Genomic DNA, 21,123 nt, shown 5'->3' on the forward strand with positions numbered 1-21,123 from the left:
TTCATTTCACCAATGGGAACATTCCGTCCTAAAGTGTTGAGTTTTGGTTTGAAGAACGCGCCATACTGTTTTTCAAGTCTCATGGATAAAGTGTTGCGGGGACAGCAAGAATTCGCTTTACCGTATCTAGACGACGTAGCGATATTCTCCGCATCCTGGTCTGAGCATATGGCACACTTGCGGGCAGTGCTAACCCGCCTGCGCGAAGCGGGCTTGACAGTCAAGGCTCCTAAGTGCCAGTTAGCACAGGCCGAGGTTGTCTACCTCGGTCACGTGATTGGTCAGGGTCGTCGCCGCCCCTCTGAAATAAAAGTGGCCGCTGTGCGAGACTTTCCGCAACCGCGCACCAAGACCGATATTCGGTCGTTCTTGGGTGTCGCCGGCTACTATCAGAGGTACATCCCTAGGTACTCTGATATCGCGGCTCCCCTGACGGATGCTCTAAGAAAAACAGAGCCTCAAACAGTCGTCTGGGACGAGACAAAGGAAAGAGCTTTTAGCGCCCTAAAGAGTGCCCTAACAAACCAGCCTGTGCTACGATCGCCAGACTATACAAAAGGGTTCATTGTTCAGTGCGATGCTAGTGAGCGAGGCATGGGCGTTGTACTGTGCCAACGGGAAAATGGAGAAGTAGAACACCCCGTCCTGTATGCTAGTCGTAAGCTGACCAGTCGTGAGCAGGCGTATAGCGCCACCGAGAAAGAGTGTGCGTGTCTCGTGTGGGCCGTTCAGAAATTGTCATGCTATCTAGCCGGCTCGAGGTTTATCATTGAGACGGATCACTGCCCTCTCCAATGGCTGCAGACCATCTCTCCCAAAAATGGCCGCCTCCTGCGCTGGAGCCTCGCTTTACAACAATATTCCTTTGAGGTGCGTTACAAAAAGGGGAGTCTCAACGGTAACGCCGATGGCTTAAGTCGAAGCCCCTAACGTAGGAATCAGCCTCAAAATTGTTTGTTACTGATGTTTTTCTTCCTGAGGCAGGATTTTTTTTAACATATTGCTTTTGTTTAGTGTTTCAAAGTGATGATATGCTTTCTAGTGCAATTTTCCAATTTGTGGACGCGTTCTGAGTGATGCTAGACTACTGTAAGGAACTAGGCAGTGGTATAAAAAGGGGAAAGAGCCTGGCAGGGCTTAGTGAGGGTTGTGCCGTGCTTGCTGACTGAGCGGTTGAGTTTCAGCGTAGTTCTAACGCTTGCCGGGAACGAGAACAAAAATGTGAACTCTCCCTAAGTCACTTTGCAGTGTCCCGTGCGAACCTGAACGAGAGAACGAGGCCTTCTCTGTGCGCTGCGCTCAAGAAACGTCGAGGGACGCCCGACTTCGGTTATGTGCATCATCGAGCGACATCCCTCCGGACAGCGGATGCAGTCCCCTGTCCATCGGGATCTCCTTCCCCCGGCGGGGCGGTCTGTTGCGATTCGCCTGCGACACGTGGTTTTGCCGGCGCGACTGCGGCGGGGCGGCAGACATTTTTGGCCCGATCGTCGTCGCCGCAACGCTCATCGCCAGGTGTTTCCAGGCGCGACTGCGGCGATGCGACCGCAAAGGATCACCCTCGCATTCCAGTCATTGTGCCTGAACCAGGCGAAGCGAAAGCAGGGATCATCCTCTCATTACAGTCATTGTGCCCGACCGGCAGCGCTACAACAGGGTGCTACGAGATCGTGCTCGACATGGTGCTACGGCAGCGCTACAACAGGGTGCTACGAGATCGTGCTCGACATGGTGCTACGGCAGCGCTACGACAGGGTGCTACGAGATCGTGCTCGACATGGTGCTACGGCATCGCTACGACAGTGTGCGTCACCATTAGCCCATTGTACATTCACGTGCTCGTCTTTTGAGGGGTTCCTTCTTGCCCTCAACTGCGAGAGTATAAAAACAGCTGCCCCGGACGCCAAAGGGAGGGCTCCGATTTCTTCTGTTGAGTAAAGTGCTCTCCCGTCTCTCTACTTCGGTCAACCTGACCACCAACTCTTTGCGATGTTAAAATAAACAAGTTGTTTTGTTGTTACCAGTCGACTCATGCTTTGCCGGGACCTTCGGATGCTTCCAGTTGTACCCCAGGCCGCCAGGCCAACGCTACCCTTGGGGCTTGCGACCCAGGTACAACCACGGGCGTCAGCGCCGAGTTCCCAACAGATCGTACCAGCGGTGCGATTCAAAACAGCGTATATGTGCAGCGCGACACGGACTTGTCGTACATTCCTCGTCCCGCATCTGTGTTGCGCTGCACGTATACTCCAAAAATTGCGCAAGTGAATAACCTCTCATGCCAGACGTACGCATTTCAGCGTGTACAGGAGTGTTACTCGATATAAATGCTGCTTTAGTGTAAACAAGCCGAACTCACCTCTGTAAACAAGGCGAACGCACCTCGCATATCCTGGTCCCTTTCGGAGCTGGCCGGTCTCGTCCGTCCGCACGGCACCGCGTAAAAATCTTTGCCACCTTCCGTGCAATTTGTGCAGTTTAATTTTTGGTGCGCTGCACCCCGTCATAGTGGAATACAAGTTTCAAAATGATGTGTTTCGTGCCACTTCACCTAAGTCATTACCTTAATATCATCGAACACCGTACCTGCAACACGGAGCCGATCGGTGCAACGCACGCTCGACGGTCCACTGATTGCAATTTCGATGGCACTGGAAGAAAGGAGTCGGCGCTGCGCCCGTAAAGTTGGCTTCGCCGCGGCGCAGTTGAACATTTGACGTCATTTTTGTACAACGGGATAGCGCTCGACGAATAGCGGTGCGAGCGGCACCGGAAAAGTTATGCGCAACTCTGCTCCCTGCGGGAGCATATACAGGAACATTAGTGTGACCTAGTGCATGCGTGCACGGGACGGTGCAGTCAATGGTGGAGCCACGTCAAAGTGCTCGCCAAGGGCGCCTGCCTGCTCTTTCAAGGTATTAACGCGATAGCGTTAAGGAGCTCGTGTCGCAGAAAAGCCGGTGTCGTCGGCGTCGGTGTCGGCGTCCGCGGCGTTGGCCGTGAGCGATAAATCACGGCAGGCACTTCATAAATAAAAAATAACTTCCAAGATGGGCTGAGTGGGAATCGAACCAGGGTCTCCGGAGTGTAAGGCGGAGACGTTACCACTGAGCCACGAGTTCGATGCTTCAAAGCGGTACAAAAGCGCCTCTAGTGAACGCGGTGTTGCCTTAGAAACGAGCTGTTTCTAAGGCTCAGGCGTGCGTCGCTTGCTCAGGCGCACATTTCGTTGTCGCGCCGAACGCTGCGTTGCTCGACGCTCACCGCGTCCGATTCGGGGCGCGTAGTCGCTGCGCCGTAGCCCATTGTCTTACACCCTTTGGCGGGTCGACGGGAACGCTGTCGCGTTCCACTCTTGAAGGCGAAGCTTAAGCGTCCTCCAATTTTTTCCTTGATCATCGGCCAAGGGTAATGGCTGGGTTTGCTGCCCGTTAAGCCTTCCGAGCTCATTCCAAACTTTCGCTTCCTGCGTGTAGTAATTTATGTTTGAAAAATCTCTCCCAGCTCGTTCTCCTTACCTGTCGCCTCATCTGCCTTCCTTGCAATTTGATGTGTTTAAATTCTACGAGATTTTTTGCAGTTGGCGATCGACGCAGTATGTCCAATGTCTTGTTTTGCTTCTTTCGTACCTGTATGCACGCTTCATTCCACCATGGAACACGTCGCTTACTTGAACGATCATTTGTTTGAGAAATAGATTTTTCTGCGGCGTCGACAATAAAAGCTGCAAAATACCTTACTGCGTCATCTATACTAAGATCACAGATGAAATCTCGTGTTAAGTTGATTCATTAAGCTGTTTCCAGTCAGCCGTTCCTAGCTTCCACCGAGTCATACGTGGTGAACAGTCCTGTTGCTAGATAAGCATTATGGGGAAGTAGTCACTCCGTAGTGGATTTTTTATTACTTCCCATTCCACGTCATGAATGAGTGAGGTAGAGCCAATGGCCAAATCAATGCATGAGTACGAGGAATGAGTGAAGTTAAATTATGTAGGTTCTTTTTTTTATTAAAAAGGCATGCACCATGAGCTTATAACGATGGATGGATGGATGGATTCTATGAGCGTCCCCTTTGGAACGGGGCGGTGGGTTGCGCCACCAAACTTTTGTTATTATATTGCCTAATGTCCTACCCGTGTTAAAAAAGAAAGAAAGAAAAAAGAAAACAAACAACGAAGTTATAATATTGACAAAAACAATGCGCCGGAGCGATGAACGCTGTTGCCCAAACGCTAGTCCATGACGATGCGTGTCGAAATCAGTGTATATCTATATAAAAAAAGAAAAACTAGAAATATAAATAAATAAATAAATAAATAAATAAATAAATAAATAAATAAATAATAAAAAAGACGGAACAAACAACGAAGTTATGTTCTTGCCTTTATTCAACTAATCTAGCATAACCAGCATACAGAACTTAATATAGCTATTGAGCAATACAGCTTCAGCTTCGCTGGTCTTCCATCTTCACATAGCGGAAGGGCTCTGATTTTTTTTTTTACCTTTACACTGAGATATTGACCGCAAATTTCCCTAAGAAGTGTGAACGTATTGCTCGACGATAGTTACGATTCATGGAATCGAAAGAATAAATAGCGCGGCCTTAGAGAGACAAGTTCCTTCATTTTTATCCCCAAGTTCGGGTGATATTTATTTTCCTCCAAGGGAAAGTTTCCTTCTTTCTTTTCTATTTAACGGAACGTGCCTGGTCGTGCCCCGGTTCTGTCATCTGTCATTGTGAACAACGCATCTGGTTCGTTTTTCTTCTGCAGCAAGTCTAATTAATAGATATCTAATTGCATCGCGCTACAGCCCATTCGCATACATCTCGTGCAGTTCAGTGGAAAAGGTTTTGTTCGCGCAATAGCTCATTACGGCATTTCCATGAAATGAGGAAAAATATTAATGCCTGCCACTGGAGTAAAGAAACTAAAATAGAGCTGAGTTACTCCTGAATTGATAGCTCAACACGCACACGCACACCTGCACGCACACAAAAGTAAAATGTTGGCACTCGAAGACTGACGGCATTTGTAAAGCTCACTGTGTGTAAGTAGGGAACAAAAAAAGTGCAAATTATAATACATGCGGCGGCCCCTCCTGGCTCATCTGAGAGAAAGAAAACAAAAGGTGCATGAACTTTGTCAGTATTGCAAGTGCAAAAACGATTTCGTCGACGACTTCAGAAACACGGCAACGCTAATGGAGCCCGAACACTAATCATTGACTTAATCGAACTCGCGCAAGGAAGGATCGACGCATCGTGAGCTCGGCGTGAATCCATCTGTAATTTGCTCCGGAAGTGAGCGACACCGATGGACGTTGCACAAGGAAAGAAAAAAAAAAAAACGGGTGGGCGGCAGAAGCTAAAAATGCGAGCAAAAGGTTGGCGCCGAGCAGTCCAAATAGGGACACTTAATGGGAGGATTCATTTGTGCCCCATTCCGACAGCCGAAGGCGTGCGCAAAGGGGGCGAAGTTCGATACCGCCTTGTTGCAGTGCAAGCGGTAAGAGTCCATCGTCTCGGGGAGGTTGCACATCGTGAAACAGGCGGAGAGGAAGAACAGCTGTTCGTCGCTGATCGAGCTCGAGATCCTCCGTTCGCTGTCATTTCTGCTGGCGACCGATTCCTTGAACGCTTGGTACGCGAACTCCAACGCCGGTATCTCGGGAAAGGGCGTGCCGTAGAAGGGGCTGAGGCACGAAGCGCGGCGCCTCGACGCCACCGCCCAAGCATTCGGCGGCCGGAACAGCGCCGCCTGTCCTCGCATGTCGACCGGCACTGTGAACGGGTCGAAGGACCTCGCCAGTTCGCGTGCGAAGGAGAAGCCTACAGTGCCGTACGCCATCGCCTTGGTGCCGTCGGCGTAGTACCACGGCCTGGATAACGCGGCCAGAGAGATCGACACCCTGTTGAGAACGTGCGTGTACTTGAAATACGGAAGCGCGTAGTTGCGCGGACTGTTATCACTTTCACTGTACGTGGGATCATCGCGGAGGCTGCGCCATTTCTTCATGGCCCAAATCCACTGCTGAACAAAAAGGTTGTTTTCGTCCCCAAACAGGAATTCTTCCAACTTGTATATTGATGCGTCGGTTAACAAACTCTTGCCTGGCCATAGCACCACCGTGACGTTTCGGACGTGATCGACGAGTGCCTGCTTCGAAGCGTCATCGGCCCAGGCCACGCTGTAAATCTTATCGACAGCCGCTTGCGTCACGCTGGCCAGGAGAGTGTCGATGCCGTTTCTTGTTTGGGTAGTGAAGTGGTCCTTAGCGTACGTTGACGTGAACAGCCACTGGTAAGCAATTTCAATCTGCGTGGCGCAGAAGATGTGCCGGTGCGCAGCCGCTGTCCTTCTGTCTCCATACTGCTTCACGAGCAGCTCTCTATCTGCGAGTGGGCCAAAGTTCTGCACAAAAGTCCAAGATATGTGCTCCAGCAGCTCTTCTCTCGTGTAATTGGCGAACATTTCATTCACAGCGTAAAGCAGATCTCTGTCCCAGACGGTCACGCTGTCATTACGGTGAAAATCGCCCAAACTTTTCACATTACTGCTGAGTTGGTCAATCCAGCGTGATTCCGGTATGTTCGGCGTCACGTGATGTATGCTGCCGAGCTCGAATTGCACCGGTTGAACGGCAATTTTCTTGCCGACAAGCAGGAACCGATCAAAGACGCTCCTTTCCACCATTGCTATCCGGTTGATGTGTTCCTCGGAGCGGTCCGGATAGCCAGGAGCAAAGAAGGCATTACTAAATCTGTTCCAGTACGTCATGTAAGATTTCAGAGCAGACAGATCCCGCTGCATGTTCACACGGACGGTGAAGAAGCTAGTGGCATCGAGCAGGATGTGTCTGCCGCCGCTCGCCGCACAGCCGTGCGGACATCGGCGAAGCGCCGCACTGAGCCAAATGTCTAGGCGCCAGTTGAGCGACAAGTCCAGGATCACGCCCAAGGGATCGACACCTGCCAGCGGTGCGTCCGGCCATGGGATCCTTAGCTGGCCCATGAAAGCCTTCAGCTCGCTGATTCCCCTCGTCGAATCCTCGGGAGTGGTCAACATGCAAGATGCGAACGCGGCGTCCACCTTCCTGCCGAACCGCTGCTCACGGGAGCCGTCGAGAAAGATGTTGCGGAAGCCCTCGTACCAGGAGCCCATAGCGCTACTCATAGGAGCCATGCCGTAGCTGTAAGGGTGCGCGAAAGGGGCCCAGCTGGAGCAGGCGTAACCCTCGAAGTCATCGCACGGGTTTATCGTGGCGTTTACCGCGCCCGCCAAGATCTCGGCGTAGTAGCGGCAACCCACAGTGCGGCACAACGCCTCGCGTCCTTGAATCTGTTCGGGTGAGCGCGATTTTGAGGGCATAAGGAAGAAGAGCAGCACGACCAGCGCGAGCAGCACGGTCATTGTTGCGGCGGTGGCGATCAGGGTGCCGTTGTCTCCGTCCTTCGTGTGTCGCCGCCCCCTGGGAGACAGCGTGAGCTGCGAAAGTGAAGAAGAAAAAAAAGGACGTCAACTTCTTGCATATGTAATGTTTCAGGGCACGCATACCAAAACTCGGTTCCCTGGAACCCATGGATTCCGCGAACGGCATTTTATGGTTCCCCGAGCGGCCAAAACGAATCCGAATCCATTCCCCCTTCGGTGGATTTTTAAAGTTTGAATTTAAGTTTTAAAATCTCCACATCCACACTTCGGTAGTCCTTGCGAGAAAGAAAATCGCAGCAGCGGCGCTCAAGACGCATTGCTGTGCGATTCGGGGGCCCATAGTGTCCGCGCTAGACGCAATTCATTCGTGCGCGCAGCTTGGTCTGAACGTGAATGAACTTTTGTGTCCTGCAAGCTGAAAGTAACTTTCGAATCTAACGGCGTGTCGACTTGTTAACGTATGACAATGGTCTTCGGCGTATTGTAACTACATGATGCAGGCGCATCTGCGGTAAAGGTACGGAGGTGTATATCGGCACTAAGGCGCACAATGATTGATTACCCTGTTTATATTATGACATAATTTGTGCACTTCTTCTGTTCTCATTTTTAAGCCGTTCAATTGTTTCATCGTAACTATCATCGGGAGCCCGTGTATAAGTACATCGGTGGGGAAAAAGTGTGCGTGCGTGCCTGCGTGCGTGTTGGGGGGGGGCAGCACATTGGAAAGGCAGATTGGGTTCCACAAGGCCATGAGTTTGGGAACCCCTGCTTTCGGGGAAGCCCGTTGTTCGGTAACATAACGGGGGTTCTTGAACGTATCAAGTGCATTAGTATTCGATGGGCTGCTGGAAGGCAACGTAAAGTGGAGGGTCAGCTACAGGGTCGCTCCTGCCTTTTTCAGAACTCGTTTGGTTTTTGTCAGCAACTATTATTTATAAACCTTGGGATTGAGGTCAGATTGCTGTATATCTCCTCGCGCGCTTAGGGACTTGGAGAAATTGGCCCTAAGTTGCAGCAGCAAGATATACCCGCTTTAATAGGGGTACATCCCAGAGACTAATTTTCCTTGTCAACAAACCTAGGTTTATTAAAGTTGACGTGATCACTATGCAGTTTTGTACGCTCTCCCTCTTGACCGCAGTTCGTTCTCATGCAGATATATTTATTTCTTATTTGGGCTATAGAAGCACAAAAAAAAAACTTTTATTGTGCTAGCTTTGTCACACTAGTCTTTCACTATATTTATCGTGCAATATCTCATTTTGCTCATTCTGCCAAGAAATTCTACTGTTAAACGTTCCTAATGTGGTTTTCTCTCAACATATTTTGACGATGATGATCTATTGGCATCCCCTTCGAAATGCGGCCAAGACAAATAATCATCTAGCTTGCTTGAGTTAATCAAGTAATCTGTAGATATCAGTGTAGCATTTTGTACGTCCACTTATTTTTTTCTCTCTTCCTTCTAACCTCTACATTTATTTATGCGAATACCTGCAGCGCCACAAGGGCATTGTAGCAGGGGGGGGGGCATTTCAGGGAGTTATTTCTATACTATACCTTGTATAGTTACCTGTGCCTGTAACGAATCCGGTCCTATCAATTTCTTCCCTGTTTTTTTTTCTTCCACCAATACTGTAAACCTGTCTTGCTTATCTCGACTGCTGACCGTTTAATGCTTCCAGCCACCTTAAATTCCAGTGCTTCTGGAAGGTTGACGTTTCCTGCAGGTCTCGCTGAGTGAATAGCTTCACATTTAATTAGGATGTGCTGAGTTGCACCCGAATTTTTTCTCCAGCACACACGTGCCTCCACGTGTTGCGAATATTTGCTTCGGTATGTTTTTGTCCTTGGGAAAGCTGCTCAGGCCTCAAATAGCAAGGCACTGCCCTTTGTATTAACGCACAGATTTTCCTTTCTAAATTCTTTTTAGCCCCTGTAAATCTCCGTGGTCTTCTTTGTTTCCATGTTTTGCATCCAATTTACTGTCTCTGTTTCTCACACTTTATTTTTGATGACCCCTGATTGGTCTAGTTACACTTTCAATTCTGGAAGCCAACTTTATTCACCGCTTCCTCCATTCTGTGAAAGCGCTTTTGAGGTACAGATACTCCTGCGCTTTATCCGCCCATTTATTTTCACCTATGTTACCGAGACTTTCTCCAAAACTAACCTTGCTCTGTGCTTCTCTGACTTCAAAACAAGCCCGACCCGTGTCTCCCTGCACTGCCTCATTTGTTGTTTTACCGTAGCCCAACCGGCGTATCGATATTTGGTCAACTTCCAACGCCGACAAGACGACTGATTTTAAGCACAGAATGACATTTGCGAACGTTAGCGCTGACACTATTACTTCTTTCCAGGTCCTTCCACATCCGTCGACAAAAAGCGCTCCACATGCCTCACCTCGCCAACACGAGTGCCAAGTTTTCTTAACGAAGATGCCGTCGACCTGGTAAATGAATTTCTAGAATACTATTACGCCTTTTTTTCATGCTCGTCATGACCAAAGTGTAAAATCAAACAATATTAATAACCTGTTTCTTTTTTTCAAACGTAATAAAAAAGGAAGTTATGCCTAGCTGGGTGATTTGCTGCTCGCTGTCACCACGCACCTTTGTGAAGCACGTGCTCACGCTGGGACTTTACACAGCGTCTTTCGACTCTCCGTCTGCGCACCTGCCGTTCTGCCATCGTCGTCCCGTAAACTGCTGTCCTCGCTTCATTCGGAGGCGGTTCGAGGTGCAGCGCTTTCAAGAAGACTTCGCCGCGACATCGGCGCGGACATAGGCAGCAATTGTTCGAATACAACGAGACGCTTAGCCTACGTTTGCGCAACAATTATTTTTCTGGGCATGCTATCCTAAGAACAGGGAAAGGGAACAGGGGCGCTTAAATAAATAAACGAAAGTGTGTGTGAGTGCGGAGGGGCGGGAAGAGATGTTTGAGAAAAATGCGCTAACATCAGTGCATGGAGCCGTATACTGACGCACTGCAGCTGATATGAGCTTATCAGACAGCGTAGTTGTAGGAATAAACGTTCTCTCTCTCTCTTTCGAGTTCTGGCTACTTCCTTCAGAGGCACGAAACGTGGGATTGAACTCTGTAAGGACACCAGCAGGGAAGCTAATTTCAACGCGTGTTATAACTATCCCCTGTTCCTCACGCGCACAATCACGACGTATCCACGTCTTGTTTCGTTTCAGCTGCAGCAACTTTTGCGGAGGGGGACCTTCGATGGCCTTGCAGGTTCCAGCAACGGATACTTTGACGCAGAGTCAAGGTAACGAGAATGTTACCAAACGTAATGGCCTTGGGAAGTGGTAAACCTCAAGTGTGCGATATGAATGTGTATGCTAATTTGGTTGCTAAAAATTTAGTTGACAAATATTTTTGTTAGTCGTTGCAGTTGGCGGCGCAATTCGTTGGTCGCTTGTTTTACGTTGCGCGCCAAAGTGGGCTGCAAAAATACTGCAGGTGATTGGGAATACCTGTTCGAAGTACACAAAAAGAAAGGGCATATTTTCAGTTTGACTTTCCTATAGGTGCATGCGACAACTGCGTGGACCCGCCGTAGCGGGCAGTGGTTTTGGCGTTGCTCTGGGGGATCAATCCCAGCCACGGCGGTCGCATTTCGATGAGGGCGAAATGCAAAAAAAAAAAAAAACGCCCGTGTACCGTGTATTGAGTGCATGTTAAGGAAACCCAGGTGGTCAAACGTAATGCACCACAGTCCCCCACTATATACGGCGTGCCTCATAATCATATAGTGGTTTTGGCATTAAATACCCCACAATTAATGAAATTTGATTTAACAACTGGGCGAGACTTTTTAAACTTCCTTAGCACTTTGGCAGCCATGAGCTAGCATACGAGGGCTTATTGGCCAGTTTGCCTGCTTCTAAGTCCACGCACGATGTGCGACGCCTGCGGTTGGAAGGATGTTCCACATTCGCTGCCGTGGTCGTGAGTAACGCTGACAACTATTCGTGCACGGTTATAGATGTACACGCGTAGTACACAGACACGCACAGCCGTGAAGAAAGTGAACGGGAGGACGGCCGCCGTGGTATAGTTCAATTGGTGAAGCGCTCTATGCAGCGTGATACTGAAGGTATGGGTATGGCTCCCACCTTCGGCAAGTTGTCATTTTGTCCACTTTCATTTCCCTCTTTCTTTATTATTTCAACATTTAAATTTAAAGTAACAGTGGTACTTTCCCCCTATGCTTTCCATAGCTTCGTGTGATTGTAATTACTAGATGGTCAAATTTTTCACGCCACACGTGGATGATCGACAAAGAACCAGGTGGTGCGTTTCACCTTTCAAATATGTGATAACCGAAGCCACCGCTCGCTCTTTGGTCTAGTACGGCACAATAAAGCAAACTTGGAAATAACGTCACCACCTGTAAAGCTGGTTTACCTGGCTTGAATTTAGCTCACTTGCAGAAAAGCCGCTTTGTTCTATCGCGTGCTTCTGCGACGAAAGCCTCTTAATATTAAAAATAGGGGTCTACAAACAAAATAGTAATTTTTGGTGATAAAGTTTCTTATAGCAGTGGCAGACATGAAAATTCGCATGCTAATTGACAGTAGTCTTATAATGAACAAAATATAGCTATGTCACATTTTAATTATTGCCTTTATGAGGCATGTCATAATTGCATAATTGAAGCCAGCCAATACGTGAAGGGTACACTCTAAAAATTACACCCTTTGGGTTGTAGCTTGCCACACAACAATAAACGTCATCTGCCTTGTCCGCATTTCCTTTCTTTAATGCTGCGAGCTCGGTACTTTCCAGTAACGAACGGCATGCGCGTTATCAGCATGACATAGCATTGCCGACAGGAAGGTAGCGGGCGTACGGCGTTTTCAAGAAAGGAAACGCAAGCAAGGCAGATGACGATTATTCTTCTGTGGCAGACATACATCCCAAACGGTGTACCTTTGTCTAAGACTGTACCTTAGGCAAGAAACTGTGTTTTTAGCACCAGTTTAAGAAAATATGGACTCGAAATGTGCGTGAAATGCATCGCTCCTCCAGTTAACGCTTTTCCGCGTTGCGTTCTTCCACGGGGCGGATACATGCTCACTAGGAAAGCAATGCATTTTGTTGCAAATTTTACTTCTTTTTCGAAATTGAAGCAAGGCACAAGATTTCTGGCAAAACGGTATCGTTTGAGCATTCAGTGACTGATAAAGCTTGGTAAATAGCAATTGTATTGGCCATTCTAGCGCACATTTTGATATCCGCGCTGCTGCGAAGCTTGGTCAGTAAAAATATCATTTTGTCTTCAATCCTGGATTTTTGATACTGACAGTCGTCACAGAAGTGTATTTCTATCGTCTACAATGTGCACATGTGGTGCCGCATTCACAAAGCTTTTCGTTTGTAAGTGCTGTTTGAATTGGCTGGCTGCCTTCGCTAATAGCATGCCCAATATCATGACTGGCTGACGTTCGCACTTATGACCGATTATTGCGTAAGAACTTGTCTATGAATACGGACCATGGGGCCCTATAATGTAACAATATTCCAATCTGTTCTTATTACAATTTCCTGACATCAAACTTGCGTAACCGCCAACGTAAACATTGGGCGGTGACCTGCAGATTTGTGTGAACCGTCCATTCAAACGCTCCCTTCTTTTACAGGTCACTTTTGTTTGATTTCACAGCGAATAGCATTGTTTTTCTTATCTATTTGGCTGACAAGAGGTGAGGAGCACGCAGAACAGGAGAGGGTTTCGGTGGCCTGAGCTAGCGCCGTGAAAGTAGATAACCGGATGAGGAGGGTGGTGTTGGCGTCTGTCTGGGATTGGTCCGCTTCCCCTTGCTTAGCTTGCGGTGGCTGGTCGAAAATTGCGGCGGCGTGCATGCAACGGAAACTCAAAAATGCCGCTAAAACGGGTCCTCAGTGAAGAAGAGTTGACAAAGCGATGTCATATACGTGCCAAAAGCGCTCGTCAAAGTCATACTACCACGTAAAATTTTCTATTATGCGCAAATACACCCGTTCTCCTCGACAGCTCCGAGTAAGCAGTACCAGAGCGATCGGTAGGCGGAAGTCTTTCCCAGTTTTGTGACGTCGCGTGACCGCAAGGCGAAGTGGCCGCAGCCTGGACACTTTTGACCAAGAGCCGAGTGCTAATGCCGAAAAAAGTTGTGGAATCATAAATAGTTATTTTTATTTTGTTCCTTTCAATAATGCATCAACTTTCACGTGGTGACTTTTCGCGGTTTTGTGACATCGCGTGACAGACAGGCAAAGCGGGGGCAGCCATAAAATTTTTTTTGACCAATCGTGGCTGATTGCATAAATGGGATAGAAACAGTTTGGAGCAGCTTTACATTATAGCGCCCCTGATCCGTCTGGATGCGACGATGCAGCGCGCAGTGCCTATACATTGCCGTTTCGAACAGCTGTTAGAAACTGTGGCCAGACCCAATGTAAAATAAGTTCAAGAGGGGGGGGGGAACCTTGGGCCAGTTGGTCCGACGTGTTTAAGGAGGAAAGGAACTGTGTCTTAAGACAGGACGTGAGGAAGGAGTGGACAGGACGAGCGGAATATTCTTTTCCTCTTTAAACCAATGTAAAACAGTTTCTGATAGCATGCATGTCGCACAGTATGATCGATTCCCTTTTCCTTGACTGTGCGACCGAGAGCACGCAGAGAGCGTGACAACGAGAAAGACAACGAGAGCGCCGACTTCCATCCGGCGTATTTGTTCCGTTCGGAAGGAAGGCATATATATTTTTCAGTAAAGAAGAATATATAGTTTCCTAGTAAGCATGTGCGGTTCATTTAGAAACCAGGAAAGTGAATTTTATGAACTTGGAATATGTTAGTTCACTGATAGGAGGAACATATACATAACGCACGTGTTCAGTTTTTGTTCTGTTTCTTTATTTTCTTCTTCTTTCCGTCTTTCACACGCTATTTTTGATTAATTACATTCTCTTCTACGTGTATCCCGCCATACACTTTCGTTCAGAAAGAACTGAAGAACTGGCAAATCAGCTCTGTTGTAATCGTGGCGTATACGAAATCGCGAAATTTGCACGATTCCTCTTACGTGGTTTAAGGCGGTATGCATTTTTAATGCATTGGTGGCCCAGCTGCACCATTTGCGTCATTTTGCTACAATTAGACATGTCTGCTCCTCGCTGCGCCCACTCAAGTGCCATTTGCGCCAACTGCGTAAAAGTGCGGTATTCTCGCGTTTTTACGAAAATGCAATGTTTTCAGTAGGGTTATGCAGCTACAGTCAACGACCGTCTTTCCGGACGCCTTTTCTTTTCGGACATCCCCGATCATTCAGACGCCTTCGTGGTACCGCCACGGTGCCCCATAGAGCAAGTGTTTAAGAAATTCTGAAATTTCAGACGCAAACACCCTTCGCCATCCGATTTTCCGGACTTTTTGACATGACCTCAGGTCCGAAACGGCATTGATCGAAGCCACCACCACCACCATTTTGATTATCTCGCCGCTCGAAGAGGCGCTCTCGCACGCAGATCCGCTGGCAGCCGTAGGCACCACCGCGGCAACGCTATATCTAGCTACTTCTACGTTCGCTACCAAGCTTCTTGCTGTTCGGTGCCATGTTTTTCATTAAAAAATTCGCCGCTCTTAGCACTGGCGCCGACTCCGCCTTTGTAATGCTTGTCAATGGCTTCGAAGCTCGGATAGCATGACGCGTTGCATAATGCCGGTTCCCGAAAGTTAGCTTCACCTCAGTATAGAAATGTTACGCAGTGAAGCATACACAAAGTATTGCAGTGAAGCATATTAGGAGGACGACATTCATTTGGGCTAGATGGTGCCTACTTGAATTGGAAAGGAACAGCGCCAACTAAGACGATCACGAGAGGGAGAACAACAAAGGACAAGCGCCTGCGTCCTGGTGCTTGTGCTGGGTCGTTCTCCCTCTCGTGATCGTCTTAGTTGGCGCTGTTCCTTCCTAATTCACATACCAGGAGTGTGAAGAGGCAATTGTCACGGGACACGGTATGTATTCCTTAATTATACACGCGTGCACCCGCCATCTCCTGTGACAGTACGAGCACAGATACGCATAATAATTGTACCGGCAGGCCTCCAGAGCTATTTCGGACGTGCTTGTGGCAATTTGAGTTCTTGGGAGCAGTAAAAGGTAGTGCTTCGAAAGGTCGGTCGGATATTGGTGACAAAAGTTACGGTTTATCGCCGAATCGACTCGTGTCTATTCGCAAAGGCCACACGGGAAGCCGACAAACCACCTCACAACAAAAGTGAGCGTGCGGGATGGTACGAACGTTGTTCTCCACCGCCATTGCATAGTCTCTTGTCTAGCTTCTAGCGCTGTTATTGGGCGTAATACAAATTTTGTCTAGCGTGGTAAAGCGTGTCAAAGCACAGCTGTGATTTGGAATACACGTAAGATATTTACCATCACTTTTTGTCTTGTGCCTGATAGCACAACTTGTTCTAGCTCATTTGTACTTTTATGTCTGTCTTGTGCCTAGGCGCATATCTTTGTTTTCGCTTGGGCTACAAAATTTCATTTATATATTTACAAAATTATGTTCCTTGCCTACCCAAATGATTATGCCTGCAACATACCGTACATGGTATACCATCTGTGGGAAGCAAGCTTAGTTGGTTGCTGTTGGCTTTGTGTCTTATTTCACTCTTGGGCAGCACTTACTCATTGCACAGTAGTAACAAGCTTCGCCAAATAGCTACAGATTACTGCTGTACTACTCCAAATGTTTCAAAAAGACCAGTTTTTCTGCTCTGAAACTGCTCCAAAATGCTGGTGTCGCTGCTACTAAACTGCTACAGAACGCCATTTTTCCTGCTCCAAAAAGTGCTCCAGATCCTGAACTGGCCGGACCACGACTGTTAATGTGTTAGCATTAGGAGTGTCGAATTATAAAAAGTTTATATGTGTGAAATGTGGGAAGCCAGTCACGTGGTTTATTTAATATAGTGAGAGAGAAGTAAAGCCTCCTGACTCCTGGAAAACCTCGTTTACTTCTACTTCCTCTTTCTCCTTCCTCCGTGTTCCTATCCAGTTCAGTTCTGCTTCTTTCTTTACACTTTACACTCGGCTACACTGCATGGTAGACAGGTGCGAATCACAGCACAGATAACTGTCTTCTCATTCTAGCGCGCGACGAAACCTCTTCTTAAGTCGTGGTATGTAGACAGCAAAATGGTTCTTTCGCCGTTGGTCGTGGTCTCCTTCATCTTCTGGGTGGTCTACACGCCAAGTGTTGTCACTGAGGTGTTCGGTGATGATGAAGGGTCCTTCAGGTTTCTGACCTGGCGTCTGTGCGCCTTTCTATACCCAGACCTCGTCGCCGACCTGATACCGTGGTGCCGCAGGATGCCGGCGATCGAAATAGCGTTTTTGTGTCTTTTGTGCAGGCTGAACGCTCTTACATGCTTCTTCCCTGATCTACTGGCAGGCCGTTTCTCTCGGCATCGGTAAGCCGACTTTTATGGGCGTTTCCCAGCTGAGCATCGCTGTCAGGTTGTGTAGCTGACCGTAGGCAATCTCGTAGGGAAACTCTGCAATCGCGCGTGAAACTCTGCAAGCAAGTGTCGACTGCATAAGCGGCCGCCCTGAGTTGTTTGTCCTAGTCCACATCTCCCGGTGTCTTTTTTCTGCAGTATGGAGCCAGGCGGGCTTGACAGAGCGTCAGCAAATTGATTTATAGTCCCTCCCAGGGCGGTGTCGCGCGCTCTAGTTATATTCTTATAGCTTTATAATCCACCGGGTGAACTTGGGCTTTAGGTGTTGTTTCACAAACATCCAAGTGATAGCTACATTGTCTCTCACGACCGTAAACGTTCGTCCAACCAGCCTGATCTTGTCGACACACATTCGTTTATGAGCTGCGCGTCGTCTGACAGTAGGTAATCAGCTCTCAAAATCATGTCGGCAGGAAAGGTCGTCAAAGACGACAACTCTCTCGCATCAGCATGGATCTGCAGGTCCACGAAACCTGCTGGCAGAGTGCTTCCCCCGAGTTCTCTGTCCAGGGATGGAGTGCCGTCGAAGTAACGCTGTGCACTTCGATCCAGTATCGAAAAGGGCCATAAAATTTCCGATACCTTCGACCTACATACGTACCTTCGACACCTGCAACATACGGTGGTCTGTTTCAGACCATTGTCAGTTGCACATCTATCCTCGAAGAGGCAGGACGTGTGCCGAGTGAGCTCCTGTATAACATTTGGCAATGCGATGAACACGGTTTAATTCATGGGTCCGGGACCTTAAAGAGGTGCGACGTAATAGTAACGCATCTCTCTCGCATTTACCGCTAAATCGTCACTGAATATTTATATATAGCACATTTCTGCAACATTTTGAAAATGTTCAGTTGTCAGGCGTATTATATCTTATTTATTTATTTATCTATTTATTTGACCCGCCGCGGTTGCTTAGTGACTATGGTGTTGGGCTGCTAAGCACGAGGTCGTGGGATCGAATCCCGGCTACGGCGGCCGTATTTCAATGGGGGCGAAATGCGAAAACACCCGTATCCTTAGATTTAGGTGTACGTTAAAGAACTCCAGCTGGTCCAAATTATTCCCGAGTCCCTCTCTACGGCGTGTCTCATAATCATGTCATGGTTTTGGCACGTAAAACCCCATAATTTAACTTCTTAAATTAATTTATTCATTTATTTATTTGTATAAAGTGTGTACGTGTGTGCTTGTGTGCGTACGCAAGTGCACTTTTGGATTCTCACGGATAATTACGGTAATAATACTCGCAAATATCTTCAGATTTCTTCAATCTCAAGTAACTGGACGGTCATGACTGGATTTACACATTGTGTCAAACTCAGCTCATTGCCATGTGTTGAAGAACCTCGTAACTTATCACTTGAAAGTCGGATGTTTGGAATGCATGCGCGTTCCTTGGTTATGTACTCGATGATGCATGTGAGAGGATGTTTGTTCTCTTTGTTACTGCATGGCTACGTCGAAAAGCGCAAGAAATCACTGGAGAAACTCCCTAGTGGGACTTGTCAGATAGTGCGTAAGCATCGTTTCCAGTCGCTCATCTTGCACTCGTGCAACGAATGATTGATTGAGTGGCCGAGTTACACACACCACCACGTCGAGGATGACGCAATGTGCTGGAAGTATTGCAATCACCTGTTGCAGTTACCGAATTGGTAAACCTAATTAGTCGGAACTAATCTTATTGAATGAAATTAATTTAATCGTGTAACTAATCTGAATTAGGGTTAAATATAATGTAATGCTAAATAATAATCATTACCATTATTAATCTTGATTGATATTAAGCAATGTAATCGCAATTAAACATGATTAGACTTAAATAATTTTAATTCTTCTTAAATAATCCAGCTTAGGCTTAATCAATTGAATGTAATTCAAGTGAAATTAGCCTTACGTTATCTTAAGTACGCTTAATTCATCTTGATTAGGCGACTTATTTTAACATCGATGTAGCTTAATTGGCCTCACTATATTTAATTACCCTAGATTATTCGTCATTGGGCTTAATTTCATCGCATTTAGATGGGGGCGAAATGCGAAAACACCCGTGTACTTAGGTTTAGGTGCACGTTAAAGTACCCCCAGGTGGTCCAAATTTCCGGAGTCGTCCACTACGGCGTGCCTCATAATCAGATCGTGGTTTTGGCACGTAAAGCCCCATAATTTCTTTTTAATTTCATCGTGATTTCCATAATGATTCCTTAGCCTTCATTAACTTAGGAAGTCGTATTTAGGCCTAACTAATTTCATCGTAATTAATATTAGTATTTTATTAACGGTAAATATTCGTAACACCTCTTCAGTACTCGCTGTCGTACGTAGTCATAAGGCCCCCATATGACTCTACGTATACCTATGCAGCGCATCGTGTCTCGCGTTGCAAACAGGCGGACGGGCGGAGGGACAGATTTCCGAGGAAGGTAACCATATAGAATGCTTGCGCATTGAAAAAGAAAAACGTACGCACGTTGAGTTGTGGTGTTCTGGCACGTCTCTGTCAATTTTTAGCGCTTTCAGTTTACAGCGACGAGCCAGAGGCAAAGCGACGACTGGTTCCCCGTTTTACAATACCGGCAGGCTGGCGGCCCTGGCGGTCTGCATGAATGGCACCCGGCTGATGCGGCGCTCAAAGTCCACCAGGTTGCCGATCACGATGCGCCGGCGCTTGGCGCACGCCGCGTAGCGCCCTCGGCCGTGGCCGTGGCCGGCCTCCGGACTGGAGCTGCAGGTGCTCGGATCTGTTGGCAGTGCAGCAGCCCCCTTATCGGCCGGTGAAGCCGCACCTGATAAAGCGAGAGTGCATGTATAGTGCAATTGACGTATGGGGTTGGTGCGGTACGTGCACTTGGGATATGTGGTACGGTATAGTCGCATATGACACTACCCCACTCGATGCATTTCTGGATCATCTACACCCTTATCGACCACGTGTTTGCTAATTACACCTGGCGACTGCGGTGTTCTCGAACTGAATATTACCGACCAATATCCGTTTTTTTCCGCTCTCAGAATGACTCACCGAATGTTGTTCGCTCGTTTAAAAAAGTCGAAGTTTCGCCCGAAAGGCGAAGCATCGATTGCGGTAGCAAATTATTAGACAGCTATACGAAGTAAGCATATTAGTTTTATCGGCCGTATAAACTTGCAAACATTCGCTTACTAACTAATTTAACAAGCACGGTGTCACGCATGCACAAGTAAACATGAACACATCTCGCTCGATGACCGCGCAAGCTCGCTGTCATAACTCTAACATAACTCTAACGTCATAACATCATAATTCTAACTCATAACTCGCTGTCGTAAGTGCGGCTGCAGCAGCGAGCGAATTGACATTCGTGCTGTCTCTCACTGCAACGTGAACTAATGTACAGCGTATACGAAGCTACCGGCACTCTGCGCACTTTGACCACGTCGCAGATCGCTTGCAAGACACGGCGGCCGCGGCGCCATAAGCAGCAGCTGCAGGAGTTGCCGAAACCCATTTAAGATATGAAGAAGAGCCACCATTCATTGCAGGATACACCTGGGTAGGGTGCAACAGAAAGAGGAAAGAACGCAGAGGAGGAGGCCTTGGGGCGCTAGTGAAGGGACAGGACTGGGAAAGGGTAAGGGAATGAATGAATGAAACCACCTTTATTCCACATTAAAATGCGCCGAAGACGCTGCGGTGGAAAGAGGAGGGGCGTTATTGCAAAAGGGGAAGGGTAAGGCTGCCTCCGTTTTATTAATGAACGTCCTGGAGGCAGCTAAGGGGGGGCCGCATGACGCTTGTGGCTGTCGCGGAGCCGATCGCCGACGGGTGGTGCTGCAGGGTCCTGAAGGAACAGCAGCAGTGCTCGCCAGAGCTCGATGGCATGGTCCGGAGACGTGGTCAAGTCTTCTCTCCGGACTTGGGTCAAGCCCAAGTCCGGAGAGAAGAAGGCCAGGGTCCCCGCTGTATGGTGTCCAGGGCACAAAGCCTTGGTGGGATGTAGAGGGGGCACTCCCAACAAAGGTGGTTTAGATCAGCACGACATGTGCACCTGGAACAGAACCCACTTACGGGTGGTGGTGTGCCACGCTTGTGGAAACGGTTCAACAAGTCAGGAGTAAGGAGGGTGCTTGTCTGGATTCTTCGAAGCAAGCTGCAGTGAGCACATGCGTC

At 48.0% G+C, this 21,123-nt stretch overlaps 1 protein-coding gene across 1 annotated transcript in view; it reads left to right on the forward strand.

Moving 5' to 3' along the window:
• The window catches only part of LOC142579659 (uncharacterized), a 64,984-nt gene extending 45,233 nt beyond the window's left edge, over positions 1–19,751 (forward strand). Inside the window, exons 3-4 of the mRNA XM_075690117.1 lie at positions 9,805–9,896; positions 19,554–19,751. Of these exons, the coding sequence (XP_075546232.1) occupies positions 9,805–9,896; positions 19,554–19,751 (290 nt within the window). The remainder of the gene's footprint in view (positions 1–9,804; positions 9,897–19,553) is intronic.
• Positions 19,752–21,123: the final 1,372 nt, after the last annotated feature.

Source organism: Dermacentor variabilis, chromosome 1, assembly GCF_050947875.1.
Source record: "Dermacentor variabilis isolate Ectoservices chromosome 1, ASM5094787v1, whole genome shotgun sequence".
In the NCBI taxonomy this organism is placed as follows: domain Eukaryota; kingdom Metazoa; phylum Arthropoda; class Arachnida; order Ixodida; family Ixodidae; genus Dermacentor; species Dermacentor variabilis.